The 12,553-nt window shown below is 50.5% G+C and overlaps 1 protein-coding gene across 3 annotated transcripts in view; it reads right to left on the bottom strand.

Moving 5' to 3' along the window:
* Positions 1-3,671: 3,671 nt before the first annotated feature.
* CDYL (chromodomain Y like) overlaps positions 3,672-12,553 on the bottom strand; it is a 101,076-nt gene continuing 92,194 nt past the window's right edge. For all 3 annotated transcript variants that reach the window (XM_074348042.1, XM_074348040.1, XM_010968603.3), the window contains exons 5-7: positions 11,790-12,000; positions 5,917-6,060; positions 3,672-5,249 (exon numbers count right to left, since the gene is read on the bottom strand). In XM_074348042.1, the coding sequence (XP_074204143.1) occupies positions 5,091-5,249; positions 5,917-6,060; positions 11,790-12,000 (514 nt within the window). In that variant the 3' untranslated portion in view covers positions 3,672-5,090. The remainder of the gene's footprint in view (positions 5,250-5,916; positions 6,061-11,789; positions 12,001-12,553) is intronic.

Genomic DNA, 12,553 nt, shown 5'->3' with positions numbered 1-12,553 from the left:
GATGTTGAATTTTGTCAAAAGCTTTTTCTGCATCTACTGAGATGTTCATATGGTTTTTATTCTTTAATTTGTGAATGTGGTGCATCACACTGATTTACAGATACTGAAAAGTGCTTGCATCCCCAGGATGAATCCCACTTGATCGTGGTGTGTGATCCTTCTAATGTATTGTTGAATTCGGTTTGCTAGGTTTTTGCATCTGCGTTCATCAGTGATACTGGTCTGTAATATCTCTGTCTGGTTTCGGTAACAGGGTGATGCTGGACTCATAGAGTGAGTTTGGCAGTGTTCCTTCCTCTGAGTTTTGTTTTTTTGGAATAATTTCAGAAGGATAGGTGTTAACTCTTCCCTAAATGTTTGGTAGAATTCATCTGTGAAACCATCTGGTTCTGGACTTTTGTTTGTTAGGACTTTTAAAATTACTGATTCAATTACATTCCTGGCAGTTGGTCTGCTCATATTTTCCTTCTCTTCCTTCAGTCGTGGGAGCTTGCATCTTCCTAAGAAACTGTCCACTTCTAGGTTGTCCATTTTATTGGCATTAGTTGTTCACAGTAGCCTCCTAGGTTCCTTTATATTTCTATGGTGTCAGTTGTAACTTCTCCTTTTTCATTTCTGATTTTATTGGTTTTTGAGGCCTTGTCACTTTTTTCTTGGTGAGTCTGGTTAAAGGTTCATCAATTTTGTTTCTTTTCAAGGAGCCGGTTCTCCGAGTTACTCTGACCCTGTTGGGTAGGTTGCCTGTCTCCACTCCACTTAGTTGTTCGGGAGTTTTGTCTTGTTCCTTTGTTTGGAACGTGCTCCTCTGTCTCCTCATTTTGCCTAGTTTGCTGTGTTTATTTCTATATGTCTGGTAGGTTGATTACATTTCCTGACCTTGGAGAAGTGGCTTTTTTAAAATTATTGAAGTATAGCCAGTTTACAACGTTGTGTTAATTTCTGGTGCACAGCATCATGTTCTGAGAAGTGGCTTTCTGTAGGGGACGTTCTCTGCGCCCCAGCAGTGCTCTCCCCTCTCATCACCAGAGCTGTATGCTCCAGGGGTGCCCCCAGCGTGGGCTGTGCGGGTCCTTCCGCTGTGGTGGGCTCACTGTGCGGGCGGCCTGATAGGCTTTGCCGGCCCTGGTCTTGGTGGTGGTCAGGCCCGGCCTTGGGTGGAGGCTGCTGGCCACCAGTAGTTGGGGCTGGGTCATGAGGTGGCTGGTTGCAGAGTCCCCAGGGGGCCCTGGAGCTACAGCTGGCTTACTGGTGGGTGAAGTTGGGGTCCAGGAGACCCTGGAGCCTGGTGCCTGCCCACTGGTGGGTGAAGCCAAGTCCTGGGGTCTGGGTCTGGCTGCAGGGCTCGTGGCAGACTGCTGGAGGGGAGGCTGGCTCCTGATCCAGCTGGCGGTGGAGTCTGTGTTGGCCTGCTCATGCGTGGCACCAGGGCCTAGCTGGTTCCCAGGAGAGGTATTGGCCTGTTGGTGAGCGGGCTGGGCCCACAGGCTGCGGAGCTGCGGATGCCCTGTGGCTGCTCTCTGCCCGCTGGTGGGTGGAGATGGGTCTTGGGGTCTCTGGCTGCAGGGCCCTGGGGGTCCTGGGTCTCCGGTCTGGGCACGGGTGTGTGGGCTCTAGTGGGCAGGGCTGTGTCCAGGGGTGGCTGTGCGCTCAGGGGGTCTTAAGGCACATGTGTGCTGGTGGGTGGGGCTGCCCCCTCACCAGTTAGTTGTGTGGCCTGAGGAGCCCCAGTACTGGGGACTAGAGGTTGGTGGGCAGGAGAGGGGCTGGGTCCTGATGCCGATGGGCCGGAGGGAATATGTCAGAATGGCATTTGTCGGCCACCAGTGTCCACGTGGTAGAATGAGCTCCCCAAACGGCTGCAGCCAGTGTCTGTGTCCCCAGGGTGAGCCCCAGTTGCCTCCTGCCTCTCCCAGAGGCTCTCCAGGGCCAGAACGTAGGTCCGATCCAGATTCTTTTCAAATGACCGCTTCTGACCAGGGTCCCGGAGTGTGTGAGATTTTGTGCACGTCCTTTACTACTGGAGTTGCCATCTCCCCCAGCCCTCTGGGACTCTGAAAGATAAGCCCTTCAAGTGTTCTGGGGCTCGTCTTCCTGGCATAGGACACCTGGACTGGGGAGCCTGACGTGGGGCCGACCCCTCGCTCCTGTGGGAGAACTCTGCCGTTGTCACCATCCTCCTGTCTGTGGGCTGCGGTGTGGGACTTGACTGTGTGGTGACTCTGCCCCTCTCACTGGGGCTGTTTCCTTTTTGTATCCTTGGTTGTAGATGTTATCGGTAAGTTCCAGTCTCTTTCACTGATGGTGTTCCTGCAGACGGTTGTGGTTGCGGCGCCCCCAAGAGGCGGCGAGCTTGGGGTCTTCCTACTCTGCCGTCCTGGGTGAGCTCCGTGAGGCTGCTCATTTCTAAGTTAGTACTGGTAGACTGGTCCAGCTCCTCCAGAGGTAGGATAGTTTGCAGACCGTCAAATTTCTGGGGCAAGTCCAGCCTCCATGTGAGAAAGCCCTAAATCCTGAGCCACCAAGCATCTTCATAAAACCCTCGCCGTCCACCACTTCCTCTCCCAGACTGCAGGATGCCAGAGTGGGTTGGATTCCCCAGCCCCCTCTCCTGCCCCTCCCCACTCCAGACACAGACAAGCCACGCTACTTGCCCTGGGCCAGGTACCCCAGATGCTTGGCTCTCAGCCTAGAGGTGGTGGTTTAATTGGTTTCGTGGGCGGCCAGGGCATCGTGAGTTGTCAAAGCTCTCCAGGTGCTCCAAAGAGGCACTGAAGTTGGGCAACCTCTGCTCCACACTAGCCATCGCGTTTTCATCTCCATTTGATTGTGGCAGGTAAAGGTGTTGAGGAAGGCAGGCCCGCGGAGGAGTGGGGAGCACTGGCTACTCCTGGACGCCAGGCCACGTACAGGCTGAGGGTGATAAGCGGATCCCCTGATCCTCTGGACCTCAGCTTCCTCGTGTGTAAAGCTAAACAGGTGTGTGGAAGGTCAGATTCACCATGTCACTCATGTTCTGGGCTCTACTCTAGGGCCTACTCGGAGGACTGTTTCAGCTGCCCGGGGTCTCTCCCTGCCTGTGGAGGGGCAGGGCTGCCCTGGCATGTTCTGGAGGCCCCCAGAACACTCGGGGACAGGAAGGGTGTGGCTGGGAAAGCTGCCCATTGGAGGGATGGAAAGGTCAGTGATCAGAGGCCACCAGAGGGGCTGACTGGATGAGACTGAGCTTCCCTGAGGGCAGCGAAAGACCCAGCAGACAGAGCCCTGTGCCCTGGCTGTCCCTCTTGTGACGCATGTCACTATCTGGTAGATGCCAGTTCTCCTGTAACACAGAGCTTCCTTCCTTTGCACTGGTTGTACATGTTATGTAGATGTAGATGTTTGTTTGCACTGGTGTAAGGGAAGTCATGAACGAGCGGGCTGGAGTGTCTGTGATGCAGTCAGAGGAGGCAGCCCCTGGCCCCTGGTCCGCCCACAGGCTTCACCCTCGTCACCCTGTGACCAAGACGAACAGTGCGGAGGCCTAGCCAGCTGCTCTCCCCGCCCTTCTGTCTACATCGTGGGCGTGGATTTCCCGTAAAGCGCACAATCGTGGACGCCCGTGTGTATGTTTCCCAGAAAGAGTGAGTATCCCATGAGAAACTGCAGAAGAATGATCAGAGGAACGTTTCAAATGTGTTAAGAAATATTAGTTTTATTTAACCAGTTTTCACAGCTGAATATTTATTCTATAAAAACTTTACAGATTGTACAGTTTATATATAGTTCAAACTACTGAACGAAAAAGTAGGTCCCACAGATGCAAAAATACTGCACCAACCAATCCAAGGTAAAGGCCAATTTACACGCTGTACAGCTCTCCCCAAGGCCGGGAGGCGGTCGGTTCTAAGTATAAACTTCAAAACTGTACAAAAATAAGGTTTTGATTTTATTTCATTCTTCATACATTCAATATGATTGCAAGCTCAGAAGCCTACCTAACGACAGGCGTCTGGAATCAGGAGTCGGTCCCCCCCCCGGCGGGCGGGGGGCGGCTATTTACACAGGGCACTCTCGGACCGCATCCTGCACTTGGTGTATTGTGTAGCCACGAGAGCAGAGGCCAAGAACATTAAACGTCGAATAGAAGGCAGTTCTTTCTCTTAAAAAGGAGTTTTTCTGCATTTAATAGTGTGCCAAAAGAATTTTAACTTATTAAATAAAATATATTCTAAGTGAACCTAAAAATTACACTTTATAAACATAAAAATACTTTTATTTTTGGTGTAATACATCAATCATACCTGCAAATAGAAACCCAAAACTGTATATAAAGTAGTATTTCTCACCCAGCAACAAGAAGCACGTATGTAGTTATTTTTTCAAAAGGGTCTGAAAAACTAATTATAAACCCACTAAGATTAACTTAGAACTTAGATATCATACTTAAGCTAGTCAGTGATTCACTAATACTGCAAAACAAGCTTTTCCCCCAGAGAGAGAGTGGTTTCTTCATGTTAACTGGGTAAGAATTGGACACATTTAAGAAAGAAGAATCAACTGATTTCTCAGCATGAATCCTAAGCGTGTTTTAGCTTAGAGGTTACGGTCATCAGAAATACTTATCCTAAAAGATAAGTAACGATTTAGAATTTTCCAGCTCTGAGGGTTTGTACCTTCTTGGAGTCAAGGCCACGCCTCAGATCTTTCCATGTTTCTATTTGGGGCAGGGGAGGTGAGGCTGGCTAACACCTCTTTAGATTCTGTTTTCTAGAAGGAAGAGATAAGGAAAACATTATTCCGGACTTGTTCTGCCACCCAAACCAGGGAAGCACATGTTGTATACGGCACTAGCCAAAGGTCATGAACGTCGGAGCTCACCGTTATATGTTTACACTTGAGTGTATATTCAGCATAAAATAATGACGTTGGGACAAAGGAGCTTTGTAGTTATTTATTTTAAAGTTACAGTACTTAAAAACTCCTTGGTAATAAATAGCTTGGATGTTTCCAGTCCCAAGCGTGAGCTCCGGTGACCGTGTGTCGGCCGGGAGGGCACCCAGCCCCGCCGTCCGCGCCGCGCTCCGGGGTCCGGGGTCGGGGGGCGCCCGGCGTCAGAACTCGTCGATCTTTCTCTGCAGGTACTTGAGCATGGAGTCCATGCCCTGGGCTGAGCCCCAGATGCGCTTCAGCACCTCGCACTCCCTCTCGTTGGCCTGCTCCAGCTCCGCCTTCATGTTGCAGCGCACCAGGGCCTTGGACTCCTCGAGCACCTGGCCGGGCCACAGGCAGCAGGTTAGTGATGGGGGCACCATCGACCCGAGGCCCACCTGGCCCTCCTCCCCAGGCCCGGCAGGCGGAGGTCGGACACACGCTCCATTTCACTCGGCTGCTAAGCTGTTCCCAAGAGCAGTGCCCTCCCCGCCCTGGTCCTGCCCCGCATCCAGGCCCCCCACCCCCACCCGCACGCTGGTGACGCTCACCAGGGACTGGGAGTGCCTGCCGAGGGGTTTTCTAGCCTCAATTTAATTTCGGTACTGAGCAGTTCAGACGCCTAGGAGAGCTTAGATAGGCGTTGGGTCCATTAATATTAAACAACATTTCATCCTGTCATTGGCCACCTGCAGTTCTGTCAGAGGACTATTACCCTGTATGTTCATGTCCACTGAGGGGTGAAAAAAAAGTCTGGTTACCCATGAAAGGGCTTTGGAAACCCTCAAGAGCTTTAGAAATGTTGCTTTTTTGTATACTTTCACAGAGCATTTTTAGGTTACTAATCTCAGCTTCAAATGCATTCTCTTGGCTCTGGGGTGTTTGCAAGGGGAGGGCCGGGTGAGCAGAGGCTCGTGCAGGATGCAGGAGATGCCTTCACTGCGTGAGCTCCCTGCAGGGAGATGTCATGGTTGGAAAAAAAAAAAAGGAAGAAGGAACTGGACGTACAACCGGGTTACAGGAGGCGAGCTCCTTAATGCGAACCATGACCTCCTGGGTGAAGGTCCCGGGCCAGAACACCTGGGAGACCAGGCCTTTGCCGCACGCCTCCTGCGCCGTCAGCTTCCGCCCGCTCAGCAGCATCTCGTTGGCCTGGAGGGAAGAAGAGGGGACGGCGGCATGAGAGGTGGGGGAGACCCGCCCGAAAACTCACCCCGCCAAGGGCCAGCCCGGGAGGCACATCGACGAGGCAGAGGGGGTGACAAACCGGCTGGCGATGTTTCAAGGAGACTATAGAGGGCGATGTAACCAAGAACTCAGTCAGGAAAGGTCTGTTTGCTGTAGACCTGAAGTTGCTGGTGTGTCCCGCCCTGCCTGCCTCCCCACCAGTGTCAGCTTCCACATGTGGACTCAGGACACAAGCCAGTTTCCTGGGCAGCTGAGCCGTCAGGAAGGCTCACAGCAATTTCTGATTTCGGGGATGTGCACGGGGCACAGAGCTGCTACACGATGTTCTGTCAGAGAGGCCGACGCGACGCTCTCTGGGCAGTGATGTGTCTGCCGCAGGGTCACCGGAAGCCACGCTTCACTGCTGGGATGTGAAAATAAAACTAGCCAGGCCCTGGGTGACCACTGTTCGTCTGCACAGTTACTTCGGTGACTCGATGGAAGCTCACGTTTGTATATGTTAAAACAAACAAACTGCTGTGCTGTGACCATTTCCTCCCTGTACTCTGTCCTGCAGGTTAACCCACCTGAAGACTGATGGTCGTGAAGAAGACCTGCATGAGCTTCTGGGGTTCAGGTAAGACACACTTTTTTCCAAGAGGTAAAGTCCTTGTCATGAAAGGCCCCGCGGTCGCTGAGCCGTCTCTCAGCCGCCACACCTGTGCACTTCGGGGAGCCACAGGGAACGGGAGAGCAGGTGCCGGCCGGGCCCTGGTCCCCGGTCCCCGCGAGGAGGACTCGCCAGCGTCTCAATTCCCACCCCAGGTGGAGCCTGCCGTCTGAGCTCAGGCTTGGGCAGAGGTGTGAGCGTTGAGTCTAGAGGCGTTCTACGAAGTGCTGCTCAGCAAAGGGAGGTCTAAAACCAACGATGGACTTAGAGTCAAACGTGGCGAGAAAGGGGGACAGAATGACCGGGGGAGGGGGAAGTGCCCCGGGGGACCAGAGCTCTCCTCTCCTAGCTTGTGTTCCTCTCACTCCCAACATGCAGTGAGACAAGACCGTTACCCCATCGCTAAGGGCTGAAGTGTGTTCTCAAGACCAACTTGGAACAAGTATATGGAAACAAAGTGGACAACCTAGAAGAAATGGACACGCTTCTAGAAACATACAGCCCACCAAGACTGAGTCAAGAAGAAACTGACCACTTGAGCACATCAATCACTAGAAATGAAATTGAATTAGCAATAAAAAAAAAAAAAACTTCCTTACAAACCAAAGTCCAGGACCCGATGGCTGGGGAATTCTACCAAAGGTACAGAGAACTCATAACGGTCCTTCTCAAACTCTTCCAGAAGATTGAAAAGGAGGGAGTACCCCCAAACTCATTCCATGAAGCCACCATCACTGACACCAAAGCCAGACAAAGACACCACCAAAAAAGAAAATGACAGACCAGTATCACTGATGAACATAGATGCAAAATCCTCAACAAAATATTAGCAAACAAACAGAATCCAACAGCACATAAAGATTATACACCATCATCAAGTTGGGTTCATCCCAGGGACACAAGGCTGGTTCAACATACGCAAATCAATGTAATACATCACATCAACGAGAGAAAGGACAAAAACCACATGATCATCTCAATAGATGCAGAAAAAGCGTCTGATAAAATTCAACACCCATTACGATAAAAACTCTCGCCAAAGTGGGTATAGAGGGAACATATCTCAACATAATAAAAGCTATATATGACAGACCTACAGCCAGCATAGGACTCAATGGTGGAAAACTGAAAAGCTTCCCACTAAGATCTGGGACAAGACGAGGCTGCCCACTATCACCACTCCTATTCAACATGGTCTTGGAAGTCCTGGCCACAGCAATCAGGCAAGAGGGAGAAATAAAAGGGATCCAAATTGGAAAAGGAGATAAAACTGTCATTATATGCTGATGACGTGATACTATATATAGAAAACCCTAAAAGCTCCACACAGAAACTACTAGAACTAATCAAAGAATTCAGCAAGGTAGCAGGATACAAGATTAATGTACAAAAATCAGTTGCATTTTTTTTTATACTAACAATGAATCAACAGGAAAAGAAAGGAAAGAAACAATCCCTTTTAAAATAGCATCTAAAGTAATAAAATACCTGGGAATAAATCTAACCAAGGAGGTGAAAGACTTATACACTGGAAACTATAAAACACTGATGAAGGAAATTAAAGAAGACTTAAAAAAAATGGATATCCCACGCTCCTGGATTGGCAATCTACAGACTTAATGCAAACCCTATCAAATTACCCAGGACATATTTCACAGAACTAGAACAAATCATAATAAAATTTATATGGAACCATCAAAGACCTAGAATTGCCAAAGCATTACTGAAGAAAAAGAAAGAGGCTGGAGGAATAACTCTCCCAGAATTCAGACAATACTACAGAGCTACAGTCATCAAGACAGCATGGTATTGGTACAAAAACAGACATATGGATCAATGCAACAGAATAGAGAGCCCAGAAATGAACCCACAAACTTTTGGTGAACTCATCTTCAACAAAGGAGGCAAGAATATACAATGGAATAAAGACAGTCTCTTCAGCAAATTGTGCTGGGAAAACTGGACAGCAGCATGTAAAACAATGAAGCTGGAACACTCCCTTACACCATACACAAAAATAAACTCAAAATGGATCAAAGACTTAAACATAAGACACAATAAATCTCCTAGAAGAAAACAGGCAAAACATTATCTCACATACATTTGGCAACATTCTCCTAGGGCAGTCTACCCAAGCAATAGAAATAAAAGCAAAAATAAACAAATGGGACCTAATTAAACTTACAAGCTTTTGCACAGCAAAGGAAACCATAAGCAAAACAAAATGACAACCTATAGAATGGGAGAAAATATTTGCAAAAGCTGAGACAAGGGCTTGATTTCCAGAATATATAAATAGCTCATATGACTTAAAGAAAAAAACAACCCAATCCAAAAATGGGCAGAAGTCCTAAACAAGCAATTCTCCAATGAAGACATTTGAATGGCCAATAGGCACATGAAAAAATGCTCAATATCACTAATTATCAGAGAAATGCAAATCAAAACTACAATGAAGTATCACCTCACACCAGTCAGAATGGCCATCATTCAAAGGTCCACAAAGAGAAACGCTGGAGAGGTTGTGGAGAAAAGGGAACCCTCCTACACTGCCGGTGGGAATGCAGTTTGGTGCAGCCACTGTGGAAAACACTATGGAGATTCCTCAAAAGACTAAACAAGCTTACCATATGACCCACTAATCCTGCTCCTGGGCATATATCCAGAGGGAACCTTAATTCAAAAAGACACCTGCACCCTAATATTCATAGCAGCACTATTTACAACAGCCAAGACATGGAAACAACTTAACTGTCCATCAACAGATGACTGGATAAAGAAGCTGTGGTATATTTATACAATGGAAAACTACTTAGCCATAAAAAATGATAAAATAATGCTATTTGCAGCAACATGGATGGACCTGGAGAATGTCATTCTAAGTGAAGTAAGCCAGAAAGAGAAAGAAAAATACCATATGATATCACTCATATGTGGAATCTTAAAAAAAATATATAAAACAGAAACAGACTCAGACAATACAGACTGGTGGTTGCCAGGGGGGAAGAGATAAACTGGGAGTTCGAGATTTGCAGATACTGACTGGTATATATAAAATAGATAAGTTTATACTGTATAGCACAGAAATAAATTCAGTATCTTATAAGCTTATGGTGAAAAAGAGTATGAAAATGAATATATGCATATTCATGTATGACTGAAGCATTGTGCTGTACACCAGAAATTGACACATCATAAACTGACTATAACTCAAAAAAAAAAAAAAAAAAAAAAAGACCAACTTGAACCACAGGGTTGTGGCTCAAGTGATGGACGCAGATGTGGCCGGGCCCTGTGCTGTCTAGGGGGTGGTGGATGAGGGGCACGCATCCTTTGGCCCCTCCCTCAGGCCATCTCTGTCCTTCCTGGTCACTTCCCTGAATGTCATTTTTTGCCACGTGGAGGTCAGTTACAGCCTGACCACCGCTCACCTCTATCCTGTCTCCTTCCCTCTTCTGGACTCTCAGGCCTTGGGGTGGCAGGCGGGCTGAGAGCCAGGCAGGACTCCCCTCCCCTCCAGTCTCAAGCTGTTCTGGCCGCTGGCCTTTCTCCCTCGGAGCTGGGCCAACCCCACACCTGCTGTCACAGCAGAGTCTCTCCCACTCCAGATGGCTGGATGTGCAGAGCAACTATGGGCATTTCCAAATTTACCCTAAAATGCAACACAGACACCAGAGGGCACAGGCCGCCTGCTCCCCCCGCCCCAGCACCTGGCCTCTGCTGCCAACCACAGCTGAATGGGGCTCCCCCGAGTCAGCGACATGCGGACAGCAGCCCCTGGAGCTGCTCCCAGCAGGGGCTCAAAAAGACAGTGGTGAGGGGGATACTCTGGGTCACCCGCCTGTGTGAAGTGGATGGAGGTGGGAAGGCAGTGACCCAGGGCAAGGGTGATGGCCAGGCTGGCCGGTCAGGGCCTGGAGGGTTGGGGACCAGGAAGTCGGGGGAGAGGCGGGTGGACATGTGACGTCCACCATGCTCAGCCACCGTGATGCTGAGCGGCCGGCTTCCAGATCCTGCCTGGCGCGAGGCCTGAGGAGACTAGCTGGTTGCCACACGGTGGGGCCTGGGACGGCTTCCTGCCTGCAGGTCTGCAGGTGGCACCAGAACAGGTCCCTGCCCAGCTCGGGCCACAGGGTTCCGTGGCCAAGTCCCACCCAACACGTGAGGGGCTGCCAGCTGGGCCCAGCACCGGAGGAGCCCCGCATGCAGCGAGCCCTGTGAGGGTGTGGTACCGAGGCCTGGGAAGGAGGGGTGGAGGCAGGCAGGGCCGCAGCCATCCGCCCGGAGGACCCACGGGGGCACCGTGCTCCCTCCCTCCCTGGACTCTGTGACAGGCCACACATGCCCCTCAGCTCCTCATGCCCTAAGAGCTGGGGAGGCTTTGGGGGGCCCGCCTCACAGCACCACCTCTCTGGGTCCAGCTGGGCCCGCCCTGTCCCTTCCGCACGGGCCAAGATTTCTCCCACCTGTCACTCTCCTGAGCATCTGCTCCTGCACTCCAACCTGTGACACCGCCTCTGCCCTCGCAGGAAACACGGATGCGACACATGTAACCTGAATAAATCTCAAGCTACAGCACAAACTCCTGTTATGGGTGGATGAAATGGCTAGACGAGCAAAACCCCACAATTCTGTGGGGAAACCCCCCTGATCCCAAGCAACTCTGTTCCTCACGCTTTTCCTTAAAAGGGCAGCTTTAGGTTATTAGGTCAAGAACCTTCCGACTGCAAGCTCTGGTGTCTGGTTACAGAGCGGGTGTGTACCACTCTGTCGTGAGAGCAGCGTTCATCACCCAGGGGCTCCTCGGGGGTGAGGGCCTTCCCTGGAGAAACTTCAACAGCATCAGTCAACATTCCATGAACCCAAACAGGAAAACCTCCCCGGATTTCATGAATTAAGTAGTTCACTTTATGAACTAGGGCTGAATTACAAGTGCATTTGACGGAACGTCCTCAAAGAATGACACCTTGTATACACTGAGAAAACCAGTAACCAAACTAGACTTCAGGAAGTTTTCCAGAATTATTTAAAAAGAGGTACTCACAGATGCTCCTCCCATGATCTTGGGGAACATGACGGTGGAGCAGCCATCGGGGCTCTGTCCGAAGGTGGTGTAGGGCGTCTGAAACCAGGCCTTCTCGTTGGCCCAGACCACGTCACAGAGCGGCAGAATGGACGCGCCCAGGCCGATGGCTGGGCCGTTCACAGCTACAATGATCGGCTTCTTAAACTGAATGAAAGTATTCACAAAGTTTCTAAAATGAAAAATAAATGGGACAGATTACTCAAGACAGTGCAGGCTGGAGACAGTGCAAGACAGAATCGACTACTCCTGAGGAATTCAAGTAGCAGTTACACCAGCAGGTGAGCTCTGTGCACCTCCCCACGGGCTGAGGTACGCTGAAGGCGTCCTCCCAGGGCCTTGGGTCCACCCACCGTGTGCTGCCGAGGCCCCCCGGCGCCCTGGGGGCTGGGCTGGGGCGGCTGCCGCCACAGGACCCGTGCGAAGACGGGGGCACGGCACCGCCGAGGGCCGCGCTGGGCTCGGGCTGCAGGACCAGCACACACTTCTCCCCAGCGCACCTTCCCCTGAAGACATGAGGAGCCCAGTAAACGCTCTGGGCTTCAGAGGACCAGTGTAGCAGGTGTCCCGGAGGGACGTGTCACGGGGCGACTGGGGCCCCCTGCTGTTCAGCAGAGACAAGTGCACTGGGGTTGGACTTGGCTGTGTGAGTTCAGCAGACAGCTCACTGGTTATTTGGAAAACTGGTATTTTCTGAGTTTATACAGAACCAGACGGAACGATTT

Source organism: Camelus bactrianus, chromosome 20 (assembly GCF_048773025.1).
Source record: "Camelus bactrianus isolate YW-2024 breed Bactrian camel chromosome 20, ASM4877302v1, whole genome shotgun sequence".
Lineage (NCBI taxonomy): Eukaryota > Metazoa > Chordata > Mammalia > Artiodactyla > Camelidae > Camelus > Camelus bactrianus.
The sequence above is the reverse complement of the archived record's forward strand: the minus strand, read 5'-3'. Positions and strand labels throughout refer to the sequence as shown.